Genomic DNA, 27,313 nt, shown 5'->3' with positions numbered 1-27,313 from the left:
ATGCACGGAGAGAGCATTTCGTCGAAACCGTCATCGGTTGCGTGCATTCCTTGCCGGCGCCGCCATCTGAAATGCGATGCTATGATGCCGGTTTGCACACGCTGTCAGACAACCAGTACTGAGTGTCAGTACGTACGATCGAGAAGGGGCTTCAAGAAAAGCACCAAGAACACGCCGTCTGATCCGGTAGATGAGGTCAGCGCTGTCCATTCTACTGAAGCTTTGCCTGACTGGATACAAGCCGTTCTCTCGTCAGAAGATAGTATAGATGTACTATGCCCCTTAGTGAGCCACAACTGGTTAAGATACTAACCTGCAAGATCAGGAGATCCCCAACCTAGACGATAATGCTATCATTTCTCTCTCATTGGAACTCGTCACACCAGACGTGGCATACGACCCTATGATCCAGCTATACTATCAGAACTTCCACCCATCGCATCCTATCATGATTCCCCGGAAAGCCCTCAACACCCAGATCTGCTACTTAATACCTTCACATCTTATCGCCATCATGCGCTACATTGGCGCCCACTACTACCCCGAGCCATCATTGAAAGACACTTTTCGCCAGACAGCATTTAGCTCTCTTAACGATCCAACACTGCAAGCTGGATTCAGGGTTCAGGCGTTGCTTTTGCTGGCGATTGTCACCCATTCACACTGTGACGATGAGACTTCTCACCGACTACTACAATTGGCAATTGACCTTGCACTCGAGATCGGAATGAACACTTCAAATTTTGCCAGTGAACATTCCTACAGTCATATCGTGCTGAAGGAGAGCTGGCGGAGGACATATTGGGAGCTGTATGTTGTCGATGGTCTATTATCTGCTTTCCAGGAGCACAGTCAATTTAGACTACATCGTCAACAAGCAGATGTGCGACTACCCTGCTCTGAGAAAATGTATACTCACGACAGCGTATGTTTAACCAGCGGAGATGGGACATAAGCTGATAAAAAGCAGGTAACTCTGACCGAACAAACCCTCAACGACATGCAATCAAAGATAGCCTTAGGGCAGAACGTCTCAACATTCGCGCACCGGATCAACGCCGTGAAGACCCTCGGCGCCGTCCTCGACCTCAATCACTCTCTCGAGGAGGATACAGAATCTCCCGCTGAGATTCTCGAGGCTCAAATAACGTCCTCAATCCTAGCTCTTCCTCACCTCCACCCGGATAGCCACGATACCTCCAGCCACGACGAGATGGTCTTTCAAGCACAGATGATTCTATACCTGTTCGTCTCCTCCCACTCAATACACATAACCTATGCTCTAACCAGCAGATACATATAATAATAGAGCTCTAATCCACCTCCACCACCCACATTCAGACATCCGCTTTGCAACCTTCACCCGGACACCGATACCCAACTCCGATTCTCCGTTTGTACCATCGTGCACCCGTCTCCAAAACACTTCTCCCCCTCAGAGGGACATTTCAACAAATAGCTTAGTGCAGACTACACAACACACGCAGAACCTCCACACGCACAAACTCCTGCACGCCGCAAACCTCCTCTCCGCCCTCGCAAGCCTGCCTAGTCCGATCCACCGCCGGACACCGTTCTTCACGTGTGCTCTGGGGATGTGTGTTATTGTGCATGTTGCGGGGATGATTGGTGTTGGTTCTGGCTCTACGTCTACCTCTGGACAGCAAGGGGCGCTCAAAGCGAGGATTACGTTGAGTCTTGGGGCGCTGAAGGTGTTAGGGCGGGTTTGGCCATTAGCAGGGGTTGTTCGGGGGCGGGTGCTGGGGGCTTGGAGGGTTCTCGGGGATGTTTAATCTTTTAGATAGTTGGATATATAATGTAAATATTTTGGTCAGCGCATCATTCCATCATTCCATGAATGAATTGATTCTTCGGAGTATAGTGGGCTGTGTATCTATAAAAGTATACTTTGGTTATAATGCATTAAAACAAGCAGCATTACATCGACCAGCATCATTGGTCTAGTGGTAGAATTCATCGTTGCCATCGATGAGGCCCGTGTTCGATTCACGGATGATGCACTGCAATCAGCAATTTCTTTTTTGCATTCCTCCCATGTGGGCCGAGGCTGTCGGTTCATAGTAAAGTGGGGATAGCTCCAATATATCCAGTCCAACATCACACCACTCTGAGATCTCTCTTTTATCTACAGTGTACACGACACTCTTATTCTATCTGTACTGCACTCACTCAACTACACCACCATGCCCACCGCCCTCCAATCCACCAGCATCGGCTGGCTCCTCCTCTCCCTCGGCCACACCGTACGTACCACAGTCCCCTCTCATAAGTTAGTTGAACAACAACCAATAAACTACACAGCTCGGCGCCAAAAACTGGCAGTCCTCCCCGCAATTCCGCACCCTGCCACGCGCTGACAGCGGCTGTGCCCGCGTTGGCTGGTACCAGGGTAGTGTATTCTTCATCGTCAACGGTAGCATCCCTTTCCTACATCCAAGGAGTATACATAGTATATTGATAAACTGATAAAATCCAGCATTACTCAACTACAACTGGTCGCTCGCCCCGGAGCAGCTCCGCAACCCGATTAACAGGGCCATCGCGGTGATCCTCACGGCTGTGATGTGGGGGAGCTCCGGGTGGTACTTTAAGCATGGGGTTGCCCCGAATGGAGTGGTTGTTGCGCTTATGGGGGCGTTGCAGGCTTATGCTGGGTTGAGGGAGTAGATTCGATTGGATGGGATTGGATTGGATTGTAATCTAGGTGGTGAGGTGAGGAATGAGGGGGGTTTGGTGTAATGATCGCCTATGGCTATGGCTGTGATCTTCCGATATGGATTGGAGTTGGGAAATGCCCAGGTTGTTGTTGGGAACTACCTACTCTAGGGTTAGAGCTTGGATGTTGTTGAGGATACTAAAATTGTATAAATACAGAGACATTCCTCACACGTTCGAACACGCCATCACTAGCAATCCCAGCATCCTTCACATCGACATCTCAATCCTCTCGCCCAAGAACACCCATTTTTCCTACCGCCAACATGCGCTCCAACACCCTCTTCTACGGCCTCACCCTCCTCACGATGATCATATCTATAACTATGTATTTAATGTACTGATAGAGCTGGAGCTGCTTTATGTTCTCGCTCTCAGAAGAAATCAACCCACCCATTGCACCAAAAACAACAACAACGACAAACAAGGTACACGACTTCCAATCCGCACCTCACCTGCTCGCCTGCTCAATGCCACCTCGCCCTTCTTCTGAGACTGAGACTGAAACTGAGCCTGCACTCTCCCCTTCCTCTCCCTTCTTCCCCCCTTCTAAGACCGAGATCACACTCTCCCCCTCCAACTCCGGCCACCCCAACCCCAAAGTCTCCAAAACCTCCTCGAGTCTCCTAAAATCCCTCCCGCGATCCTCAAAATAAGCACCCACAATCGCCTCCACCACCTCCACCATCAGGCGATCCGAAAGCTCTCCCCACAGCGAGGGATCCGCCCAGATAAAGCGCTCCAGACCAAGCTCTTGGTAGCGGCGCGCAAGGCTCGTGTGTTTTATGCGGCTGATACGCGCGCTGCTGATTTGCGCTGGGGTTTGTTAGTAGCAGGATCGTATCTTTATGTTAGGAATGGCTGGTGTTGCATGCGGGCGGCATGCCATAAGAGTTTAGTAGGTGAGGTTGGAAGTTACGGTGGCATACCTGGACTGGCGCGCCTGTCGTGCCCTTCAATATGCATGGCGAGTTGCAGGATCATGTTGCCGAGGAGCGCCAGGGATTTGGTTCCTGGGACGGTGAGGGCTTCGGAGAGTAGGGCGGTGTTTGTGATGGGGAGGGAGAAGGTTTCTTGGAAGGCGGTTGTTTGGGGGGTTGGTGGATTCGGTTTCTTTAGTGATTTGGGGTTCTTTGGACGGGGTGGTGGTGGTGGGTTAGGGTCCTTGAAACGGGGGCGGTTTGGGGGAATGGGGTCCTTTAGCGGAGGGACAGGTGGTGCATTAGGGTCCTTGAACGGGGGAATGGAGGTGGAGTTGTGATTTGATTGATTAGGGATCTTGAAAGGGGGGAGGGGGGGTATGGTTTTATAGAGAGGGTTTGGATGTTTGGAGAAGCGGCGCAGGTAGGTGGTTGTACCTGTTCGCCGCTGATTTTGGAGTGCATGGTAGGTTTGGAGTGGGCGGTTGAGCCTGTTGCAGGTGCATGGATTAATTGAAGGCATTGATGCACTGCTGAAGACCCATGCAAGTAATTTAAGCCTCAGAAGAATGAGAAGAGAGGAAAGAGGAAAGCAGATCAGCCTTGGATTGACAGTCAACTTCCTCCATCACGTGACCAGTGCTCCTTCCTGTCAACTTCTAGACTCGACCGGCAAGAGCTCTCTCTATGACTGGAGCGACACCAATCGATGGGAATCCAAAAGGCCCTGGCAGAATCAAGAATGCAGAGCAAAGATATCTAGCACTGCTAGATATGAGCTGACCTGGCCTTCATGTGACCAACGCACGGCGTGGGGAAGATAACTATCTAGGTACCTTTTCATATAGAGCATAGGGATTTCTTGTTTCTTCAATTCTAAACATGCATTAGGTACCTCTGCGTAGCCGCCCTGGCCCGACTAGGTTTGTGGTGTTTGCGCTTGAGTTCAAGCCCCATTCTGAATCCCACCCCGACAATTACGGAGCCGGCTCGTGCATCGACGATAGGTATCCGCTAATGTCCTTCGTATATTGGACATGTAGCGGAAATACTGTTCGCATATTGCATAGGCAGGTAGCAAGCGAACCTGCTGCACGCTGATGGCGCGGGTCGCTATGGTATGCAGCCAGGGAGGCAAGTATGGCGCACTCAAGCAAACCATACTCCATACCAGTTCCGGCACTCACGGAAAGACTGTTCAAGATTCGATAATGCGACGGACTGAAACTCGAGTAGTATCTCAGCCCGCAGCCCCTCGCGAAACCGAAACCCGCTCCATACTCGTAATAAGCTCCTGCAGCGTCTGCACCCCGGATCTTGACCTTCCCTCCTCTCCCTCTCCCTCTCGCTGCTCCGCATAATGCACCGTATAATCCGCCGCGAGAGCCGACGTATCGATGTCCGTCCACATATTCCCGCTGATCTGCTCGAAAATTGCATTCACCTTAGGCGGGACAAGCGACGGGTCTAGATTGCTAGCCGTGATCACCAGATGGATGGTGCGCAGAAACGCCTTGCAGAGACGGCCCCAGCCGAGACTCATGTGCCAAAGACCCACGACGGAGCTTTCGAGGACGAGGCACCATTTCATTTCGCCCGGGCGGAGCCGGGAGACGGCGTGGATGCCGGCTAGGCAGAAGTAGTGGAGCATGACGATCGGAATGGATTTCCAGCCGTGGCTCTGTTTGAAGAGGAGGACGAGAGTGCCGATTGAGTCTAGGGCGTGCGATTTGGCGGATTCGGGATCAAAGCGGTAGGAGGGTTGTGAGGGGTGGCTGCGGTTTGAGAGGAAGATCTCGCATAGAGATGCCACCGTAGATTGGTAGTACATACTAACCAGTCAGTATGGCTCGGGATAGGGGTGGAGAACGGACTGTAAGCATATAACGTGTGGAGTGGTGTTATGCCGAGGGAGCACGCTCCATGGCAGCTTCGTGTTCCAGCCGAGGAGTCTTTGGTAGAGGCTGTTCCCGTATTTCCAGTCCTCGTCGTTCAGTGCTGGGCCAGGGAATCTAAGAGCGAAGCGGGCGATGTCATTGACGATCACAACTAGTTCGCTTCGAATCCACGATGCCGTGTAGAAGAAAGGCTGCGAGATCGGCGTCTGGAAAGGATACGGGTACCACACCGGACCCTCATCCATGATTGCTGCTTCTTCCTGGGTCAACTGTACAGACGGAGGGCCCTCGAATGGAGGTTGTTTTCTATAAACCTGGCAAGCTAGCCTATGGGGGTTAGCAATAGGCAATACTAGCGAGAACGTTCCTTACGCCTGAATATCAAAGACAGCCCAGGATACTAGTTTCTGACAGGTGGATAAAGCGGTTCCGTTATCATCAACATCCCAGAAGAAGTATGCACAGTTTTCATTATGAATGTTCAACCGATCGCTTAATTCAGCTCCACGCATTATATACTGTGTGCCGATCTTGTCAATGCCAAAGGTGCAGCACAACAGACCGATCAAGATGCAGGACTGCATCGTCGGGAGATCCGAGGTTTCCCTTTCCTGGGCCCACAGTCGCTGTATAGCGGCGTATAGTTTCTCGCCGAGAACCTTTTCCTCCCGTCGATCGGTAATGCGATTCAAGTTGAATGAGAAGCTCTAGGCTGGTTTAGGGGCGGCTCGTAGAAAACAGCTTAGTACTTACGCAGCCATAGAATAAAAGTGTATGGACGAGGAGAGATGAGCAAAACCTCGCGCGACCGTGCTGTAAATCGTTGACGAACATGGTCTGATCGACCAGCTGCCAGGTTGGATTCTCCCACGTGAAGTATAGCGACAAGAGGTGACTGGCAACATCGTCATCAACCAGTGACGTCCAATACCGAATTGAGGTGATACGAATTGGCGGCGCCTCGGACAGCTCCGGCGCATTGTTTCGCTGGGTCGACTCGAACGCTAGATGCATCCGCTTTAGCGATAACCCGGGTCTCTGTTCGGAAACACGCTGCCTGAAGGGCGAATTGGCCGAAAGGAGGGTCTCGAAGAACTGGGGCGATGCTTGAAAATGCCTCTGCCAGAGTCAGTTTCTTGACCGCGTGACACTGGCGCAACGCACGTGTATAGCATCCTGAATCGACTCGCGACTTTCGTCGCTACTCCCGGCAAATATCTCCTCCAGCAGAGACTCGTATGCGCTTATCCTCGATTCCAGTGTCCGAACCTGCAGTTGTTGGTTTTCGCGCTTCGACTTGGTGTAGGTGCACACGGTGCCCGACCGTTCGCAGAAGCCGCATCTCGGTTTCCGGCCATCACATCGTGTTTTTTTCTTCTGGCAGTAGACGCAGGCGCGAGTAATGCGGGGTTGGATGGAGGATCTGTCAAGCGCTGCTGCTCGAGGGATTGGGACGGTGAAGGTCGAGGCTGTGGAATTGGTCCTGGCCGGAGACGGGAACGGAAGGGCGTTCGCAGGGAAGGGCGATTCGGGGCAGGAGTCTTGTGGAGATGCGAGCTGGTGAGAAGGCTGGTCAACTATATTGGGACCAGAGCTCACATTCTCCATCATCCAGTGCCCCGAGGCGCTTGAGTCGCACGGAGACAGTTGGGGGATTGTCGGAGCTGAGAGCTGGGGTAAGTCCGAGCTTGGAGTTAAGAGCATGGCGTGTGCAGTACATGCTGAGTAAGCTGTTTTATGCATGCATTCCTATGGATTGTCTAGGTTGATCGAGATGGAGCTGGACGGTGACAAGCATACGGCCACGCACCGTGTATTTTTTGCATCGCAATAATACTAGAGAGAAAACTCGCTGTTAGGGGTAGGATACCACTGCTATGCTTCTTCAAACTGTTCGAGATTTGCCCCATACATCGCCGTTCAGACACGAGGGATATATATATATTCGTACTGATACGTGGAGGTAAATGCTAATTAGTAGAGCGTCTCCAACTTGAAATGGGCAATCCGACGGACTCGTACTGTTCCTTCATAGAGAACTAATCCTATGAGCATCAGTATATGTGCTCTAAATTAATATATGACCATCTAATGTTGTTTCCACACAGCGAGCGCTTAGTGCATCATGAGATTCTAGAGACTGGTCTGCGTACCAACTGATAGGATATAATTGCAAAGAAAAAGCTAGCATCTCAACAAGTTTCCATAGTATAGTGGTTAGTACGGCGGTCTCATAATCTGACAGTTCCCATCTAAAGGATCTGGCAATCCGCAAGCACGAGTTCGATTCTCGTTGGAAGCATTTCTTTTTTCTCCTCTTTATTTTGCCATGCACGCCCAGGAGATTATCTCGCCTAGATCCGGCTTGATAACCGACAGCCAACCCATATCGGTTCGTGGACCGAGACCCTGGACACGCGACGCTGGGCGGCTGGAGTGCAGCTGCAGTAGCGCAGACCAACCACCGAACTCGGTCCACCTGTCGACAACATACTGAGATACTCAGGTTCATCGACATACGTAGTACGAGATAGTTAGTGTACTGCTACAACATGCAATCGTGCTGCTATACCGCTAGCTGCAGTCACGCCATCGGAGCCGAGTCAGCCGGGCGGAGTTTTTCTCACGATGGTGCTACCAACTTCCGTACATCCCGACCTCATGTCAGTCAGAGTCTACTCCATAATCCATATGCAACTCCAGCTATCCATCGCTACCAATAATTAAGCAGCTGGGCGCCCAGGATCCGAGTTGCTGCAGAGTCTACTCAGTCTAGCCGGGCAGAATTTTTCAAGCCGCAAGCCACAAGCCACAGTTCCTTCAGAGCCGGTCAAGTCCGAGACAGCTGGAGTTCATCAGCTGTGAGATGTTTTCATTGCGCGTCAAGTTTCAAGGTCTGTTCTGATCACCAGTTCACCAGTAGATGATTCATTGATGTTGTACTGTTGCAGCTATGATTCATGATGAAGAAATGGAAAGGTCGGCTTGCCACTGAATACTTACTCCGAGTCAGTCAAGTCATGCCAAGGATGAACCATATGATGGATGACCGCTAGTCAACGGCCGGTAGCTGCGAGAAACGTGGTGTTGACGGATTCACCCCACTTGCGCAGGATGAGGGATTTAGAACTGAATGACTGACAGAGAGAAAAACCAGGAGAGTTGCTCCTGAGGCATCTGTGCACCCTGCGCCCTGCAGCGCACCTGCACCGGCACCTGCACCTGCACCTGCGCAATGGTGATGTCGACGGTCTGGGGCAACTCGAAAGCGCAGGGATGTTTGCACTGTTGCAGCAACAACAGCGCACCGGGGAAGCCGATGCAGGATCCACTGCGGACTAGAAGAAAAGAAGAAATTTCCAACAGCCCAGAGGAGCTAACAGAGTCATGCTGGCCAATGGCAGAGCACCAACAGTGGGCAACAGGCCAGTTATCTGATCAGATTGCAGGGGATTGCAGGGGCCCATCGGCTTATCTGATCCGAGCACAATGCCATTGGCCAGTTTGCTCTGGAGGTGCGCAAAGTGCGCTTGATCTTTTCCACTCCAGCTTTGGTTACATTTTGCTGTCGCCCCAGGCTCCGGCTCTCGTCCGGAACTGCCCTCCCTGTCCGCTACCTATATAGACTTTCTTCTCCCTCAATTATCTCTCTCTTTCTTCCTTCTTTCTGCCTATTGTTCCTTCATCCTTCTTTCATCCCTTTACACCCTGCACCTGACCTGCTCGGTGCCCCCTGGTCTCCACCATGGCCATTTTGGATAAAATTATCCCCCGCGCCGATCGCGGCGCCCCGGCTGAGTCTCACCCCAGTGAGCCCAAGGAACCTGAAAACAGGGTCATCCAGGACAGCGACTCGTCCGATCTCGATCTTTTCGCTCGGAATGAGAAAGAAATCGAGCAGAACCCCGACCAGGTCACTCGCGATGCTCACCTTGGTGTGCAAAAGGCCGAAGCTGCCGCCCTGGTGTGGAACAAGAAGGCCGTCTATGCCACCTACGCTTGGTGAGTTTGTCGAAGGAAGATTCGTTAACTATCGCGACTAATGATTCCTTCAGGATCTGGGTTTGCTTCTTCCTGCTCGCTCTCCAGTCTTCCGTCAGTGGTACCGTCATCAACAACGCCTACGCCAACTTCTCGTCCGCTCCCCAAATCGCAACCGCCAGTATCCTCTACGGTGTCATCGGTGGTGTGCTCAAGCTGCCTATCGCCAAGATCCTCAACATCTGGGGTCGTTCTGAGGGTTTCCTCATCTTCCTCAGTGTCTACATTGTCGGCCTGATCATTGTCGCTGCCTGCAACGGCCCCGACTCCTATGCCGCTGGATACGTCCTGTTCTGGGTCGGATACGGTGCGCTCTTCCTGATCATGGATGTCTTCATGGCCGATACTTCAGGCATGCGCAACCGAGCCTTCGTGTTCGCCTTTTCGCAGACCCCCTTCATCTGCACTGCCTTTACCGGTCCTCTGGCCGGTCAGAGCTTCCTGGAGGTCGCCAACTGGCGCTGGGCCCATGGCGCTTTTGCGATCATCAACACTGTTGCGTTCCTCCCGCTCGCCGTCGTCTTCAAGTTCTACCAGAAAAAGGCCGAGAAAATGGGTCTGTACCGCCATGAGCCCAGCGGTCGAACCGTGATGCAGTCCATTGTTCATTACATCCATGAGTTTGACCGTAAGTCGACCATCTCTCATTTTTCATGTTCGCTGCTAACTATTTAGTGATCGGCGCTTTCCTCCTGATGGCTGCCTGGATCCTCCTCCTTCTCCCCTTTAGCTTGGCGGGTCAAGGAAGAGCACAGTACGAGGATGCCACCTTCATCGCCATGGTTGTCGTCGGTTTCGTCCTCCTCTTCGTGTTCGCCGCCTGGGAGAAATGGGGTGCCCGCGTCATGTTCATCGACTACCGACTCCTCAAAGAGCGCACCGTCCTCGGAGCCTGCTGCATGTCCGCCCTGTCCTTCTTCGCCTTCTACTGCTGGGACCTGTACTTCTACAACTTCTGCATCGTCGTCTACGACCTCAGCGTCTCCAACGCCGGCTACATGCTCCAGATCTATAACATCGGCTCCTGCTTCTGGGGCGTCGTCTTCGGCCTCTACGTCCGCTGGACCAAGCACTTCAAGTTCGCCTGTCTCCTCTTCGGCCTGCCCCTGATGATCCTCGGCGCCGGCCTCATGATCCACTTCCGCGGCCAGCACTCCGAAATCGGCTACATCGTCATGTGCCAAATCTTCATCGCGTTCGGTGGCGGCACCGTCGTCATCGGCCAGGATATGGCCGTCATGGGCGCCGCCGACAGAGAAGGTGTCCCCATGATGCTCTCCCTCCTCGGTCTGTTCTCCAGCTTGGGCGGAGCCATCGGGCAAGCCGTCGGCGCTGCCATCTACAACAACACCTGGGTTGATGCTGTCCGATCCCGTCTTCCCGCAGACCTTGTCTCTCAAGCTGACGCGATCAACCTCGGCGGATACCTGACGCAGATGCAATACCCGGTCGGTAGCGTCGAGCGCGACGCCATCAACTACGCCTGGGGCCGCAGCCAAATGTACGGGTCTATCGCGGCTACCTGCCTGCTTGTCCTTGGTCTCCCTTGCATTGCAGTCTGGAAGAACTACAACGTCGACAAGAAGCAGAACAAGGGTGTTATGATCTAGATGAGTTGAGATGCTTTTGGTGGTTATAAAGTTTAGGTAATTTTTAATGGGTGGATTGCGTTGATTTGTGCGGATGAAGGAGGTGATGAATGGAGAGGAGTAGACTCAAAAAGCTTGGATTAGTTTAGTTTACTTATACCCAATTGATTCTGTCTTTGTCTATTTTTGACTTGATGTAGTGGTTGTCGTAGCTGTAGTTGTGAAAGTGTGCAATGTCGAGCTCATGGTGGTCCACTACCTCTAAAGACACTAATTTCGCAGGGAGGCATGCCCTACAGCAACGCTCGACAATAGCAAGCTTAGCTAGCTATTTATGACAAAACGACAAGAACCAAGGCTCTGACCTGAGCAAACCAGATTCTCTCACTATCATGTTGTCTCTTTTCCTCGACTTTTTCAACAGGTCCGCGTGATAGATGGAAGTTCAACCCCGAGCCTTCCTAGATAGCAGATCATATACTTCCCTTGGGTATCATAGGACTCCTGCCTGCCTGCCTGCCTGCCTGACAACTCAAAAAGTAAGTCTAGGATTCAGTAAGATCGAGCTCTACATCTAGATCTAGATCTACACTACCAACCCCATTAAGGTCAGTTCAATTAAATTAAGCAATATGTAGTTAAATACTACGTAGGTATCACTTTGTACCCACCTAACTCCCATAACCATCCCTTTTCTTTTACCACTGCAGCTTCAGACTCTATATACAGCCTCCCTAACTCAATCCACCCTATCTATCTCATGCTCATCCTCGCCAGACCCAGAACTCAGTGTTACCTCCCTCTTCCTCCACCAACCAAACCACCAAGACTAGACGAATCAACCTCAACAACAGGCCCCCCATAAACGCCCCTCGCAACAAGGAAATAATACACCACACTCAGAACTAGCACGCCCACTGTGCCCACAACACTGAAATTCATCGTCTGCACGGTCACGGGGGTAACCATCGGCCAGAAGCTGAAGAAGACGGCGATGAGCGCGTAGAGGATTGCGAGGATGTTGATGGTTACCCCCCAGAGACCGGGGATGTGGAAGGGGCCCCAGACTAGGTTTTTTTCTGGCTGCGGTTTAGATTGAGCGTGTAGTTGAGGTTTGGTGGGATCTGGAAAGGCATAGGTAGCCCCTGGGACTGGGCCTGCGGCAGTAGTGACAGTTGGAGAAGTTGGAGAAACCGCCGTAACGAGCGAAGAAGGACGCGAAGACGGATTCGAATGGGAGATCGCACCCGTCGTACGGCGCCAAAGAAGCAAACTCGCAACGAGGATATAGCTAAGATTCAAACCCGAGATCGACATCGCGCAGAGCTGGTTGAACGCGATGGACGAGCCGAGTGGGATGAGCGCGAGTAGCGAGGCGATGGTCGTTGTTACGGCGACGGCATAGGTTGGAATTGCGGTTTGGGGGTTTACCTGTCCTCCACATTAACCTCCGTCGTTCTTCTTCGTACCTATGCTGGGTGTATCGTGTCGTGTGTGTATGTGCTCACCTGACTCCAAACCCTCCACCCCGGCACGCCTCTATCTCTCGAAAACGCCCAGAACTGTCTCGACGCTGCAGCTAGCATCCCTGTCGCGGAGCAGATGCATACTGTAACAACGATGGCGGCCATTGCGGCTGCGCCGCCGCGGGAGCCGGTTCCGGAGAGAAAGACTTCCATGAATGGGTATCCGGTTGGCGAGGCCAGAGCGCGGTCAAGATCGCCGAGGCAGAAGAGGAAGGCGAGGAGCATCGCGAAGCCCAGGGAGCCGTTGATTAGCACGCTGAGGAGGATGGAGCGCGGAACGGCGGTGGTTGCGTGGGTTATTTCTTCGGACATCTGAATCCGCCACAAATCAGCGTCTGTGTTGGAATAAGAAGGGATAGGAGAGAAAGGAAATCTAGAGACCAACATGAACAGCGGCATCACCACCCGCAAAAGCGAAAATACTCCCCGTTAGTCCCACCATCACACTGAGTCCCTGCGTCGGCCACCCGCCCTCGTTGTTGAATTCAGTAAAGACCGTCTTCGCGTCGCCAAACTCCGCGAGTGAAAGGAGCGGAATCAGCACGGCGAAGAAGCCTAGTATATGCACGACAAGAATCAATCCCTCAAAGCGCGGGAGGACATTTCGGCCGACAACGTTGATCCCCACGCCGAATGCGACGACTGCCCAGTAGTACATTGTTGCGTGCCAGTATGCGGGGACGTAAGCGGGGTTCGTGAGGACTGCGAGGCCTTGGATCATGGTGCCGTCGAGGTAGCAGGCTGTTGCGAAGGTTGCTTGCCAGCCGATGAGGGTGAGCCAGCCTGTGTTTGTTGGTTAGGGATCGGATTCGGCGGGGTGGAGGGGTAGGTACCGCAGAGATAGCTGAGGAATTTAGTGCTGGAGGGGGGTGCGAGCATTGCGACCCAGTGGTATTGGCCGCCGGAGGTGGGTGCCCTGGTGATAGTTAGATAGGCTGGGAGAGAGGTGGGAAGCATACATTGAGGCTAGCTCTGATAAGACTGCAAAGACGCATGCGGTGCCTATCCAGACGAAGATGAAGCCGTATATGGCTCCGGCTGGACCGCCGCTGCTGTATTGTCAGTCTTGCATATCATAGTATACCAGAAACAGGAGAGACAAACTTGAACAACGGCTGGATAAACAAGCTATAGACCTGTCAGTACCCTCTCGCCCTTCTGTATTCAGCTGAAGGTTATTATCTCACCAAGCAATTCCCTCCCAAGTCACCAGAATCGTACAACTAAACCCGAGCACCGACAGCATGCCGAAGTTGCGCTTTCAATGAAGAAAATACGTCAGTTCATTGCCGAACCAAATCCACCTTCTCAGTCTTAGGAAAACACGAGCTTTCCCTCCTACTGCTTGCTGACTTACGCGAAGAACAGGCTTCTTCCCCAACCGCGCCAGATACACATCATCGGAGCTGACTGACTTCCTGGAGCCATCGCGCTCCTTCTCCTTAGAGTCGCTGTATACAGCTCTCCTTGAGTTCGTGTGCGCCATCATAGTGAATATGAGAGAAAGAGGTGATGATGATTTTAGGAAATGAATGAGGCAGCAGACAGACAGCGCACTGGGCTCGGTAGGCCAAAGGATATAAGAAAAAGCAAAGAAGTCGGGTTGGACAGAGCGTTGAATGAGTGAATAGACAACGTCAATGAGCAGATTATTAAGATCCCATTATCTCCGATTGGATTGCGGAGGGACTCGATGGAATAAGGTGGGTTGCACTGTACTCGCCGGGGTCACTGTCTCTGTGTCCGGGGTTGGATCCAGCAGTTCAAGTCGGCATCTTCGCTGCAAACCAACTAGGCAGCAAGTACAGAACGGGAAGATAGTAAACTGTCACGCACATCGGTAGAGCTCGCTGAAGAAAAGGCAAAAGCAAAGAAGAGCCGAACTATCAGGTTGGTCTGCAAAATCAGTTGGGATACCAACCCACGAAGCGACAGACAGGTCTGAAGATCACACAACAGACGATAGCCTGATCGACTCGTCAAGACAAAGACACACAAAAAGCAACGCCAGCCCAATAGTTGGCAAAAGGCACTATCGCACTAGCCTGCAGTCAAAACCCCAACCCGCCAGTAGGAGTCGACAACGAGGGACGCCCACTGCAGATCCCACGCCAGAACCGCCCATACGGATTCCGTCGCTCGATCTTGCTCGCGATCAAAGCCACCGGATGGCCGGTGCCGATTTCTCCTTTCTCTGCTCAAATTTGGGGACAAAGCGCTGCTCGAGCCTCGAGCAGCGAGCTTGAGAAGGAGGCACGTGCGGAACAAGTCAAGCTGGGAGATGAACAGTTGAGACTTGAATGAAGGTAGGTTTGCGCTCATCCATATAATAGTTGCGATAATTGTCTCAGTCTCGCGACGACGTGCCTGTCTCATTCACCCATCATGACGACGAGATACCCACCAGACAGCCATGCCCCCGCCGTGATCGTGCTGACGCGGTTCTTCATGGTGACCCTGATCCTGGGGACACTCGCGCGCCTGGCGACAAAATGGTGGAAATTCCGCACCTTCTTTCAAGACGACTACTACGCCCTGTTGGCGATGGTGAGTCTATATCTTCCAGGAGCAACAAACCCACAATCAATATAACAGACGGATAGATCTTCTCCATCGGCCAGGCAATCGCCATCTCCATAACCGTGAGCAACGGCTACGGAAGCCCCATCGCCCAGCTTAGCGACGATCAGATCGCTGATCTGCTCAAGGTATGTAAGCTTAGGCTGAAGCTTACCTCGTGTCTTTCATTCTCCGTTTGCATTGTGGATATTCGTATTGACAGTGTAGTCAGGCCCAGTACGCCGCGACACTGCTGTATATCATCGGCATCGGGTTCTCGCAACTCTCTCTCCTCCGCTTCCTGCAATACATCGCGTCGCAGAGTCAGCGCGCGTTCGGAATACTGCAGATCGCGGTTATTGTTGTGAGCGTGGTGGGTGTTTTGGGGTCTGCGTTTCAGTGTCGGCCGAGGCAGTGGGAGTATCTCCACGATAGGTGTTTTGATCGGGTATGAACTCGACCGATGAAGTACGGTGTAGGTTAAGCTGACGAGACTAGGAAGCGTGGTTCACCTACCTCGCGACGTCGATGATTGTAGTCGAGATCGCGATCATCGCGCAGGCGGTTGTGATGATGGTTCGGGTGCAGACGTCCTGGGAGAGGAAGTTTAACCTGTTGGCGGTTTTTCTGTTCAGGGTTGTGTGAGTTTCCTATCTCTTTAGATCAGAGTATATGATGCGATATCGACAACAGCAGAGGTAAAGACTAACCTTGGAATGTTCCATCATTACAGCGTCCCCGCTACCCTCCTCGCCCTCATAATCCTCCTCCATCAAACCACCAACTCGGCAGACCCGACCTCCTCCACATGGCCAGCAACAATCTGCACACAGTTAGCACTCTGCCTCAGCGTCGTCACAGCCAGCACGCCACAGTTCGTGCCTGTTCTCCGACAACTGCAGTCCAGCGGGATGAGGCTCGATGGGATATCGCGGTACACGCTGAGCAGCAGTAACAACACGCACAGCCACAGCCACAGCCATAGTTACAGTCGCGGCTCTCGATCGAAGTACATCCTCTCTGGAGGAAGATCGGCGAATCGAAATGAGGAAGTCGGGCACGAGATCGAGATGGAGAGTGTTCCGTTCGCGGGAACAAAGACAACTGTCACGGGCGGTCTTGCAAGGAGCTCAAGTTCGAATGGAGAGATTGATGAAGGGATTCTGTCGTGTCCGAGTGGAGAGATTAGGGAGACGAGGACGTTTATTGTTACGGGGGAGAGGGTTGGAGCTGATCGGCGATGAGATATGATTCATTATGAATATAGAGACAGCACGACTTAATCCATTGAGGGCACCCTCGTCTCCCCCTCAACAAAAACACCCCCCTTCGGCCTCCACATGACCGTATACGCAATTGGCAGTATCGTCTCCTCACAAGCCATCCACTCTCTCCTCTCCTCCTGGGTCAGATTCTCCCTTGGAACTGGGTTGACGAGGTTCTTCAAGATCCTCCGAAACCCAAACTTCTCATACAGGGGCGCCCCCATATCGGAGGCGTCGAGCCAGCACTCTAGACCCCGTTCGTCGGCGATCCGTAGACCCCAGTCTAGGAAGAGGTGCGCGAGGCCGCGGTTTCGGTAGGATGGGTGGGTGTAGGCTATGTGGAGGACTAGGGCGAGATAGTGGGTTAGTGCTTTGTCTCAATGAGTCTGGATGCCTGTGGATATGAGGTCGTTTGGGAGAGCAATAAACTCACAAGCATGCGCCCCCCTCGCCATAACCTCCCTGGGCCTCTCGAACTGTCTCGCTGCCTCAGTCGCAAACTCCCGTGCTATGCCCTCGGGGTACCAATCCGCCACAAGGTGGGTTTCTTCATCTGCATTTGCATTTGCGACTTCATGTTTATCCTTGTCGCTATTCTCACCCTGCTCTGAAGAATGAGTCCGTCCATGCGGATCCCTATCGTAAAAAAACCACTTTGCACCAGCCACGATCCTCTCGTTCTCCTGCATGTCGACGACCTTAACCCACATCAACTGCGGCTGGTTCGTACGGTACTCCTCGAGTTGGCCATCGATGCAGGTCTGTAGACTGCGCGGGTGGTCATTGTCCAGGATAGGGAAGAAAAGGCGGAGGATGCCTTGAAGAGGGGACTCGAAGGAGGTCCAGAGGAGGTCGATTAGGGAGGGGAAGTCGATTCCTGTGGCGGGTTTCAATTGGAAGCGTGGGGATGAGGACATGGCGTGGGCTGGGTGGGTGTATACGGGGAATTATGGTCTGGTTGTCGGGAGTACAGAGTACAAAAGAAAAAGTGACAGGGATAGAAAGGACTATGGGGGAGAAATGAGGTATTTGAGGTACAGTGTAAGGTTACAGTAGATTATTGAGTGTCGGTCACGGAGTACTGATACTGGGTAGATAGACAAAGGATCAACGTAATGGGAGATCTACCGACATTCAGGTAGTACATGTGGACTGATGATCTTCACAATTTCCTTTTTTCTATTGCTTGACCCCTCTTTGGTGTAACTCTAAGCTGCAGCCGTAGACTTTACAGCTCTAGACAGCACACCAGCCGGCAGTTTGTGCTCCCGTCTTACTAAAAAGCAAGCAACTAAGCTGTCTGGTAGCGAACAGGTAGCTTCTGCAGGGTATGAGCTAAGGCTTACGCTCGTCCAACCAGAGTAGAACCCCTGAACCCAAGAAAGTGGTCCGTGAGCCAGGACCGGGAGCTGTAACCCATTCAAGACTTGCCCAAGGCATTCATCGGCATAGCGACCAGAGCTTCTAAGGTGTGACGAGACACAAGGAAATGGTCTAGCGGCTATAGCTAGAACCGTCCATATTCAACCGCAAGATAGACTGTGAGTCACAGTACTCCATATTCCCGTACCTTTATCCATCGCGCGCTGACGATCCTACGATCCCTTCTCCAGACAATGCCGGTTCTATGGGTCAAAGCCACAGCACTATCGTACACATTCTACACTCCGGCTAGATACATGTATGCAGCTACAGTCTTTGGCTACCAGCAAAAATCTCTCACTTTCCAACATTCAAGTACACAAGGTGCTAGCCGTGTTAGGGTTATACAGCCTGCCGTTGAGCCCGCATCTGCACGACTCATCGCAGTACATGACACACTGGGATTTCCAGTGAAGCTTTAAGACCGCAAGATTGCCCAGCGCGTCGGGTTAAACCGTTGCCAGAGCGAGAGCAACAAATGCATACCATCTCTTTTGTTCCCCCGTGCTAGTTTGAGTCATTGTGCACCAGACTCAGTTCATGATTAATTGGTCACTATGCCCACAATACTAGGGCTCGATGGCCGGAGCCCACTGGTCACCTTCATTGTCCTTCTGGCTGGGTTCCTCTCGGTACATCAACTGTTACTCCAAATTTACAGAGTCCACTTCCACCCTGTTAGAGACTTCCGCGGCCCACCAGAGGCACCACTGTCCGATTACTGGCTATAGCGGCATGACCAAGGCTGGACACGCAGAAGAGATATTTGAGAGACTGCATAAGGGGCCCAGTGGGCGACTCTTTGTGAGATTAAGACAAAACCTGGCTAACATAGCTCTGGACCTAGATGCAAGTGCTCTCATGATATCAGTGACCCCGAGTTTTACAAGACAGGCAAACCTCCTCGTTCCAAAAGGATGCAACTTTCTATAACGCCTCTAACACACGACATATGGCCTTTTCCGAGATTCATATCTCGCGGCATCAAGAGTGCCGTCGTCTCCTAATCTATACATTCTCGAGAACAGCGGCATTCATGCTAGAGCTTGTGATACGCGTAAAGATCTTTATGCTTGCAGATAAAATCAAGCAATTGAGACAGAGCTTGAGACCGTACCTGACTGGCGATACCGGCTGTGGTTCCGCTATATATTGAATGCGTTTCTGACAGGCTTAGCCCATATTCTTAATCTTAGGGCTAAAGCCGCGCGAGCTTTCAGAAACATATATACAACACCTGTCTTATGAGCAACAGCTAAATATGGTTTGGTATGCAGAAAGCTGCCTCGAACACTATAAGATGAAGCAGGCTCTGATTACCCACACAGTCATCTTTGACGGACTGTCCTCCATTCTTAGCCCGGCGGTGTATTATATTTTGAACAATGCAAATATCAAGTCTGACCTTATCCATGCCCTCAATGCCGTGAAGCTCGAGCGTCGAGATAAATGACTTTCCTTCCCTTCTCGGTCTGAAGAAATTTGAATATCCCCTACGTTTTCACCACCACTTGATGAAAGTTATATCTCTCCTGCCCAGATATGCTGGCCCAACCCCTCCCCCAAGGACCGCCTGCATCAAGGAGTCCCTCCGCATCGGCATGTTTGTACCAGGAAGACTGCCTCGGGTTGTCCTACAGAGCGTCTCCACACCGTTGACATGTCAACCCTCTCGCTGCTTTTCTTGCACAAGTTCTCTGATCTGAATCGCTAACAGTGCAGATAATTCTAATGGTGCTCTGTAAGCTGCGACGACCGGTAGTTCACTTTCGATTTCATGAGGTTAGACCCCCGGGGGCGCTTCCCTTGACTGGATTCTAGAGGAGAGGCGACGATTTGGCATTGATAGGTAGAGCGGAGTAAATCAGCACAAGCGCTTTATGGTACAGCACACCGTGCGCAAACAGAGAGATTCCTGGTCCTGGTCTGAATCTTGGAGATTAGTACGTGATAGAGACGACTGCTCCTTAGTAGCCTACGTGCGTGTAGCCAGCCTGGTATTATTCTACCATTTCCCTGTTTTCATTTCCTCATCTGCATTCTCAGATCTTGTACCCTATGAGTTTGCATCGGCGCGTAGAGTCTCATGACCCTAATTCTCGCAGCTGGGGTGTCACAGGTGTACGGTTGTACCTCACGTCTTCCCGTTTTTGCGCTGAGATTTATAACCAAGAACATCGCTGTACCAGGACATATTTACCGAACCTGAGAATGGCTGACATATACTATGTCAGTAGCTGATAAATGTATACTACAAGCCATGAATATCGTTGGGCTGTATGTGGACCAGATGTATCGTTCGTCACCGGCCGAAGCATCAGCCCGGTTGATTTGTACAAGCCAATTTATCACCAACTCGGTGTGCAACCATCTGACGTAGCGCAGCGTTGCACACCCGTAAACATAGGTCAGACGAGGATTTCTCCTGAATAGGCGTTGGCTTAAACGTGGGCTCGTTTCGGGGGTATCGCGACCTCCAGGCCCTGCCTATGTCGTGTTGGGCTTTAGTTCTTGAATTGCCTTTTATGAAATAACTCCATACTTGAGTAGCCTCTCGTAATCACTTAAACAAAGGCGATTCTTATTGTTCTTTTACTTCGGCTATGTTTTGCGCCTTTGCCCACACCGCGTTCCTCGTGCAGTCGGTCAAAGGCATGCATCACGCCTCTTCCAGCCCAGAGACATTCTGGTTAGACAATGCTAAGCAACTGTACTGGCATAAGGACCCGTCACGGGCCCTGTACTGCTATGAAGCAGACTTGCAAAGTAGCTTCAGCTGGAACCATTGGCGAGGTTTCGGTTACTTACAATTGCATAGACCGCCATTTTCAGCAGGGCAGAGGCGAGAACATTGCGCTGATATGGGACTCTCAAGCCACAGGGCTGAAGGGGCACAATATACATACCGACAATTGCTGGATGACGTGGAAACGCTCGCGGGGGTTCTGCGCGAGAAGGAGGTAGGCAAATCAGATGTGGTACTCGTTTACAGTAAGTGACTCCCCTTTCGTTGGACCATGCACCATGTGGCTTGAATCAGTATCAACTAACAGTATGATTGCAAAAGCAGTGCCTATGATTCCGGCGGCTTTCTTCGCGGCTCTTGCAGCTGCGCGACTTGGGCGGTTCATTCAATAGTCTTTGGAAGGTTCAAAACCAACCCACTTGCGCAGCGCATTAAGGCTACGTTACCCAGAGCGATCATGACCACGTCGGGTAGCGTTAGGAAGGCAAAGCTAATTTTATATTACAATCTGGTGAAGAGTGCAACTGTGAAAAGTGGCCACGAACCCAGAACAGTTATGGTCTAGGAAAGATCCCAGCTCGGACTGGATGCCAATGATCAGAAGCCCAGACATTTTTGCAGGCAAGACATATTACGCGACGCAAGGGCTAGGAGGCTCACTGCTTCCGCTGTTACAGTGAAAGGCACTGATCTCTTGTTTATCCCTCACTCGAGCGGGTCAACTGGGGTGCCAAAGGGAGTTCTTCATACGGCTGGTGGATATGCTGCTGGGATTCTTAATTTCATGCAACACGCTCTTAAAGTCTCGGCGCAAGAGGAGGAGTTTTGCCCTATCTTCGACCTTGGCTGGGCTGCCGGTTACATCTATACGATCTACGGTCCCCTACTTGGTGGCGGTACAACCATCCTGTTGAGAGTAGGCTGCAGAGGGATGATCGGGCCTCGAGCAATCTGTGGGAGATGCTTCGAGACTACCAGGTCAACCACCTGCTTGTGCCTTCTACGCTGCTTCGCATGCTGCGACAGGCTGACCCTGAACTCGAGGCTTGCAGGACGGTAAACTCCTGCGGTGGGCTTCAGCACCTCAAGACTATAGCCCTTGGGGGGGAGGTCAACGCCCCAGCATTGAACTCAGTCTATTGGGATCTACTGTCATGATGTTTAGCGCCTGAAGCCTGTATTCTTGATTTATGGGGCCTGTCGGAGATTTCGTTGCTACCGAGACCACTGCGGACAACTGCGCCGATGGCCGATAAGAAAGCGCTAATCAATAAAGACTCGCGGGCTGTTCCAGGGTTCAATATACCGGGGTATGATATCTGGCTAGATTCGAAAGGAGGTGGTTTGACACCGGCGATCTAGCCGTGCGTGCCTGCAATGGCCGTCTTTCTACCACCAGTCGAAGGGACGATATCATCAAGATCGCAGGTCGCCGCGTGAGTTCCAGTGAGATAGAGAGCATCGTATACACTTGTCCCGAGATAGCAGAGGTTTGCGTTGTAGGCATGCCTGACGAGATCAGGGGTCAGATTCTATTCGCTTTTGTTGAACCAGTGGGTGAACCGTATGACCTCCCTGCGAGACCGTCTCAAGAGCTTTGGAACACTGTCAACACGACCGTCAGGGAGAACTTTAGTCACGTCGCAACCCTAGGCGGCGTGGTTCAGAGTCATGGAATTATCCCCAAAACACGAACAGGCAAGCTACTACGCCGAGCTCTCAGGCAGCTAGTCCAACAAGCTTGCCAGGGAAACTATGACGCCCCTCCTGATATACCACCTACTTTCGAATCATTGAGTGTGGTAGTTAGAGGCTGCACAGGCAAAAGTGAGATAGTACTTTATGGCCGCCACCAAGCAACAGCGCGAGCCATTTCCCCAAGGTTGATCCCTTGTGGCTTGGCTATAATACGTACATCAAGGCCAGCGCTCCTGAGACAGACTTGACAGGACTCTTTAACGCCTTGTCGTATACGTTGATAAAACGTCGCACTTGGCTGCCATGGCGAGCCTGTGTAGTCACCGGTCCAGAAGCGCGTTTGCTTGACCTTGCCATGTTTATGTCGCCTCCACGCCTCTCCTCCACTAATCCTGAGATTTTATTTGTATTCAACGGACAAGACTACCAGTGGCCACAGATGGGTAAAGAGCTGCAGCATTATGCCGTTTTTCGTCGCCACCTCGAGGCAGAGAGCTATCTTTTATCCATTGACTGCGAATGGTCTCTCATGGCGGAGCTCCTGAAGCCACCAGCAGCCAGCCGTCTTCACGAGCCATTGCTTGGCCATATCATCTGTACGGTCCTACAGATGGCCTCGGTTGACTTGTTGGCTGCTTTCAAATCAGGCCCAGAGCCGTGGTTAGTCATTCTTCAGGGGAGACTCCTGCGGCGTAAGAAAACCCCCTCACCCCCCCCCTCCCCTCTCATTGATTGTATTCTGTCTCTGGCTCTTCCCATCACTTCTCCTTCTTTGCTCGGAGAAAACGTGCCACCATGCTAATCCAACTGCCTGTGTATTAGATATTGTTGTGGGGCGATATCTGCTCGCAGTGCCTGGAGGATTGCCTACTATCGCGGCATCTATGCATCATCCGCGGCGAAGACATGTAAAATCCCTGAAGCTATGCTAGCTGTTGGACTCGGCCCTACAGAGGCAGCGTCGTACCTCACACGCCCGACTACTGGGCAGCCCCTTAGTATTACTTGTTATAACGGCACATCTAGTGTCACCATCCTAGGAGAGGAGCCGGAGATTGATAATCTCAAGGCTGCGATTGATCGCAATGGTGACTTTACACATAAGCTTCGAATAGTCGGTATCCACTACCACTCAGCACAGCTTTATGGGGTTTCTGAAGGCTACGCAACTTCTATCGGCGCAACCGAGCCAGGATCAAGGAAGTTGATTGGACCAACGATGGTCTCGAGCCTGACAGGCCATCCAGTTGCTGCTGCTGCAGGCATCTTAGTGGGCGAACAATCTCATATCACCGGTGCGCTTCGCACAGGCCTTTCAGCAGCTGTGTGTCGAGCGAGAAGATAGGGATTACGAGAGTATGAACATAGAGATTTGTCTCGAGCTTGGTCCACACAGTACCCTCCGCAGTCCAATCCAAGATATGCTAGCCGCTAATGGGCAGACCATGGATTATCTGCCAACTTTGCAGCGGGGGCTTTCTAGGATGGATACCCAGCTCTGGTGCCTTGGGAAAGCCCCTAATATAATTAGGGTGAATCTTGAGGGGCAGGAGAATAATAACAATAGTAAGGTCTTATTGCCCGACCTACTTACCTACCTGTGGGACCATACTCGCAGCTACTTCCACAAAAGTCAAGATAGCAAGAATACACGCTTACGCATGGTGCCTAGGAGCAGTCTTCTCGGTGAAGTGGCTGCGGACTGGAACCCGCTTGAAGCGCGCTGGGGGAACTTCTTGAGACTTTCGGAGCACCCATAGATTGCGGATCATAAGGTGAGATGCTGCCTCCTCTCCCCAAAAATGCATCAGCTGATTTACGACAGGTGAATGGCACGATTCTATTTCCAGCACCGGGGATGCTGGTCATCACTGTCGAAGCTATCAAGCAGCTTTCACAGGGCCCGCGGACGATTGCGGCCTATGAGATGCGCGAAATCAAGCTGGGCGCCCCCTTGGTCGTCCCCGAGGATGATCGCGGGATTGAGACGCAATTCTTCCTCCGACAGCATCAAAGTGCTTGAGGCGGCTTCTGGCCTTGTGCGCTGGACGGGGATCACTGGAAGGAAATCTGCCAGGGGCAGATTCGTGTTCGCTACCGAGACACCTCCGATTGTCCTTGGAGAGCCACCAAAGCAAATCATGATTACCTTTCAAAGTGCATGAGGCATACAATACACCGCAGATGCAGGAGATCGGAGTAGATGTCGAGGCTGCCGTCTTTTATGAGCAGTATCGAAATTACGGATTTGACCTTGATCCCTCTTATCAAACTCTTCTGGCGGCACGAACAGCAAGCGGAGTGGCTACTGCAGATGTAAGAGTACTCCATAAGGCCTCCCACGGGTCTGGTAACGTATTTCATCCAGGGGCACTTAACGCCCTCCTCCAGATCATCATGGTTCCCCTGATACATGCATATAAGCACCAAAATCAACGGCAATTCCTTCTAGTATTCGCCGAGTATGGCTGACGGCGGAAGAGTGGACCTCGCCTAGTACCACAGAGACAATGTTGGCTGTGTGCCAAACCGTGATCAACGTCCGCCACGAAGGCAAAGGTCATTCAACCGCTTTGAATGGCCGAGTAGTCTAGCATCCAGGGCATATCTAGGGGCTTGGCTAAACCGTTTAGCATACCTAGGTAGAGTTTCCTTCCAATATCTGTAAACCCGCTCCCAAGAATGTCTGTAATGCAAGGCCCGTGGATTTGGCAAATCTCGGAGTAAGTAAGTCTTTTACATATCCTTGTGAGTATCTCCAGCGCAGACTAACGTGTAACAGAGTATAATAAGACTACAACAACAGCGAATGTCAATTTTCCAATACAAAGCTAATCACCCGCCAACGTCGTGTCAAGCCTACAAGCCTAAGTGCCCACTAATGGCCTCCTGTAAAAGCGGATCCTTCAAGAAGGCTGCCATCTCCTCTGCCTCCAGACACACGCGGATCTCGTAAGGCGCATCAAGCTCTCCATTGCGCGAAGGCAAAATCCATGCAGCCCGAGACACCATCAAAGCGCGCGAGTCGCCACCATCCACCGACCGGCCTAATTGCTCACCAAAGTCCAGTGTTGCCAGCCGCAGATGCCGAATGTTACTGACGGCAAAGTCGAAGCCCGGTAGAGTAGAGACCCATGCGACCTCTGAAGCACACTTGGCAAAGAACGCGCCAATGTAGTTCTCGTCAGCGAGCTCGACATTGCGCTGGAGCTCGCGTACAAGGTACGCAACTAGTTTGATCGAGTCGCTTGGTGATGTAGTTTCGACGCCATCGGGCAGCTTGCAGGTGGTGCTGACTAGGAAGAATGCGTTGCCGACATAGCTGCGTGGGATGGGTGGGCAAAGCTCTCGGGTGCGTAGGTCAATGAGCGAGCAGAAGTGGAAGTCGGTTTTCCCCTGACTGCAGCTTGGATTGTCCCGTCGGGAGGAAGAGGAGGAGCAGGCAATTCTGGATAGACTCCGTGCTCGACAGAGCCAGAGTAATGCTGTAATGGTCTCATTCAGTGTAGGTATTGATGTCTGTTCCTCCGGAATATCCGGGATATAGCGGGCGCAAGCATGCCTCAGTTGATGGACCGTCCGATTGTCCACTTGGACCTTGCTCTCAATGAAGGTTGTGTCTGTCTCAGGGCTCACGCATGTAGGATTTCTCCTGGTGCCTCGGGAATTGGTAGACCGGAGCCAGTCCTTTCGGTGGTTGGCAATCATCGAGAAAATGTTCTTGCGACACGATGTCTGATAGGCAGTCGTTGGGTGGAGCTGGACTGCGTCAGGGATGAGTCTTGGTGTCTGACAGAAGTTGGCAAGCATCTGATATATAATACTAGTCCCTATTCCGTCCATTGCCCTGTGGTTTACAGCAATGGTTAGGATAAGAATACTTTGGATGAGGTTCACCTGCATTCGCAGCAGGGGACTGAAGTCGGTCATAACCATGGATCGTGGGAAGAGTAGGAACTCGTCGTTCCTGAAGATCGAGTCGTAATTGATCGACGACGAGAGTGGTGGCTGACCAGTGACGATCTCGGATATACGTCGACTGTGTTCCTTCACTTGCAGCATGGGCAACTCCACAAGAAACTCCGCAGTGGCAGGCTGGACCTCGAAAACGTTGGTCTTGCTGGCTAGTTGCTTGGAGGGAACGATATTACCACTGAGGTAGGGAAAGTGCTCGGTAAGAGCTTCAAGAGCTTGAGCAAGCCGTGCAATTGCTTTGGCATGACTGTGAGGTTTGAAGGATATGGTCCTCAAGATCACAGCTGGAACCATGTAGTGATCCAGCGGGGTGAGCACGTACGGCTTGAATGGGTATAGAGAACTCATGTCCGCGGACTTACCCAGTCATCTTCCGCTCAACCAACAAAGTGATTGATAGTGGCAATACTAGGTTGCAACCATCTGTAAGTTTGCTACCTCCGTTTGGGAGATGCGCGGGTACCCAAGTACGTTACCCGATGGCTCCCACTGACGCCTCACTATAGTCGGTACGGAGTACAGCGACTGGTGCAGACTCCCGACTCCGCTACTATATCACCGCTCCGTCAACCTACCAGGTAATCCCAGGCATGTACGGCTTTGCGCTACCGACGAGTACGACAAGTTTCCGTCAGTAACAACCGCAGAATGCAACATGAGCAAGAGTGGGCGGTTAACCATCGGTAGAAGATTACCACCATGCAGATCATGCTATTCTGTGGCTCGCACAGAAGGTCAACGCCAGAATCATTACCAGCGCAGGGTAGGACAAACCCCAAGCGCGGGCGAAATGAGCCGGGGATGGCTTGCCAGCCAACGTCTAAAATGCCCGGGGTTGTATGACTACTCTTTGGCAGCTATTATATGGCACATTTTATCCACATTACCGTTGACTGGGAAGGGAAGGAGAAGGGAAGGAGAAGGGAAGGAGAGGGGAA

General features: G+C 51.9%; 9 protein-coding genes and 2 non-coding genes across 11 annotated transcripts; 6 read left to right on the top strand and 5 right to left on the bottom strand.

Annotated features, from left to right (window-relative positions):
• On the top strand, positions 1 to 1,793 carry BJY04DRAFT_207971 (Zn(II)2Cys6 transcription factor; the record flags this gene model as incomplete). Its single annotated transcript, XM_073713926.1, has 5 exons — positions 1 to 270; positions 326 to 925; positions 971 to 1,245; positions 1,310 to 1,397; positions 1,440 to 1,793. 5 exons carry the CDS (start codon positions 1 to 3, stop codon positions 1,791 to 1,793), a joined length of 1,587 nt encoding a protein of 528 aa, XP_073570339.1.
• Positions 1,794 to 1,950: 157 nt separating this feature from the next.
• On the top strand, positions 1,951 to 2,021 carry BJY04DRAFT_t95. Its single transcript has one exon. It is a non-coding gene; the product is annotated as a tRNA-Gly (tRNA).
• Positions 2,022 to 2,204: 183 nt separating this feature from the next.
• Positions 2,205 to 2,688, top strand: BJY04DRAFT_218996 (uncharacterized protein; the record flags this gene model as incomplete). Its single annotated transcript, XM_073716450.1, has 3 exons — positions 2,205 to 2,264; positions 2,323 to 2,434; positions 2,498 to 2,688. 3 exons carry the CDS (start codon positions 2,205 to 2,207, stop codon positions 2,686 to 2,688), a joined length of 363 nt encoding a protein of 120 aa, XP_073570338.1.
• Positions 2,654 to 4,492, bottom strand: BJY04DRAFT_71390 (uncharacterized protein). The gene is made up of 2 exons (XM_073720920.1): positions 3,666 to 4,492; positions 2,654 to 3,552 (listed from the first exon to the last, which is right to left on the bottom strand). Exons 1-2 carry the CDS (start codon positions 4,177 to 4,179, stop codon positions 3,188 to 3,190), a joined length of 879 nt encoding a protein of 292 aa, XP_073570337.1. The 5' UTR covers positions 4,180 to 4,492; the 3' UTR covers positions 2,654 to 3,187.
• A 404-nt stretch (positions 4,493 to 4,896) lies between these two features.
• On the bottom strand, positions 4,897 to 7,162 carry BJY04DRAFT_207970 (putative C6 transcription factor; the record flags this gene model as incomplete). The annotated part of the gene is made up of 5 exons (XM_073713925.1): positions 4,897 to 5,488; positions 5,531 to 5,881; positions 5,927 to 6,261; positions 6,308 to 6,673; positions 6,719 to 7,162. The coding sequence occupies 5 exons, from the start codon at positions 7,160 to 7,162 to the stop codon at positions 4,897 to 4,899; spliced, it is 2,088 nt and encodes a 695-aa protein (XP_073570336.1).
• A 591-nt stretch (positions 7,163 to 7,753) lies between these two features.
• BJY04DRAFT_t96 lies at positions 7,754 to 7,856 on the top strand. Its single transcript has one exon. It is a non-coding gene; the product is annotated as a tRNA-Met (tRNA).
• Positions 7,857 to 9,299: 1,443 nt separating this feature from the next.
• Positions 9,300 to 11,205, top strand: sit2 (putative siderochrome-iron transporter; the record flags this gene model as incomplete). Its single annotated transcript, XM_073716449.1, has 3 exons — positions 9,300 to 9,556; positions 9,610 to 10,223; positions 10,271 to 11,205. 3 exons carry the CDS (start codon positions 9,300 to 9,302, stop codon positions 11,203 to 11,205), a joined length of 1,806 nt encoding a protein of 601 aa, XP_073570335.1.
• Positions 11,206 to 11,976: 771 nt separating this feature from the next.
• BJY04DRAFT_228193 (amino acid/polyamine transporter I) lies at positions 11,977 to 14,553 on the bottom strand (the record flags this gene model as incomplete). The annotated part of the gene is made up of 9 exons (XM_073718786.1): positions 14,068 to 14,553; positions 13,898 to 13,968; positions 13,815 to 13,838; positions 13,670 to 13,759; positions 13,544 to 13,626; positions 13,096 to 13,493; positions 12,693 to 13,022; positions 12,379 to 12,615; positions 11,977 to 12,267 (listed from the first exon to the last, which is right to left on the bottom strand). Exons 1-9 carry the CDS (start codon positions 14,197 to 14,199, stop codon positions 11,977 to 11,979), a joined length of 1,656 nt encoding a protein of 551 aa, XP_073570334.1. The 5' UTR covers positions 14,200 to 14,553.
• A 412-nt stretch (positions 14,554 to 14,965) lies between these two features.
• On the top strand, positions 14,966 to 16,712 carry BJY04DRAFT_71352 (uncharacterized protein). Its single transcript, XM_073720919.1, has 5 exons — positions 14,966 to 15,257; positions 15,314 to 15,418; positions 15,502 to 15,717; positions 15,768 to 15,910; positions 16,003 to 16,712. The coding sequence occupies exons 1-5, from the start codon at positions 15,096 to 15,098 to the stop codon at positions 16,511 to 16,513; spliced, it is 1,137 nt and encodes a 378-aa protein (XP_073570333.1). The 5' UTR covers positions 14,966 to 15,095; the 3' UTR covers positions 16,514 to 16,712.
• On the bottom strand, positions 16,643 to 17,451 carry BJY04DRAFT_218990 (uncharacterized protein; the record flags this gene model as incomplete). Its single annotated transcript, XM_073716448.1, has 3 exons — positions 16,643 to 16,694; positions 16,745 to 16,880; positions 16,968 to 17,451. 3 exons carry the CDS (start codon positions 17,449 to 17,451, stop codon positions 16,643 to 16,645), a joined length of 672 nt encoding a protein of 223 aa, XP_073570332.1.
• Positions 17,452 to 25,259: 7,808 nt separating this feature from the next.
• Positions 25,260 to 26,723, bottom strand: BJY04DRAFT_218988 (uncharacterized protein; the record flags this gene model as incomplete). Its single annotated transcript, XM_073716447.1, has 1 exon — positions 25,260 to 26,723. The coding sequence occupies one exon, from the start codon at positions 26,721 to 26,723 to the stop codon at positions 25,260 to 25,262; it is 1,464 nt and encodes a 487-aa protein (XP_073570331.1).
• Positions 26,724 to 27,313: the final 590 nt, after the last annotated feature.

This window comes from Aspergillus karnatakaensis (assembly GCF_047715665.1).
Source record: "Aspergillus karnatakaensis strain CBS 102800 unplaced genomic scaffold BJY04scaffold_29, whole genome shotgun sequence".
In the NCBI taxonomy this organism is placed as follows: domain Eukaryota; kingdom Fungi; phylum Ascomycota; class Eurotiomycetes; order Eurotiales; family Aspergillaceae; genus Aspergillus; species Aspergillus karnatakaensis.
This window is presented reverse-complemented; position numbering and strand designations above follow the sequence as displayed.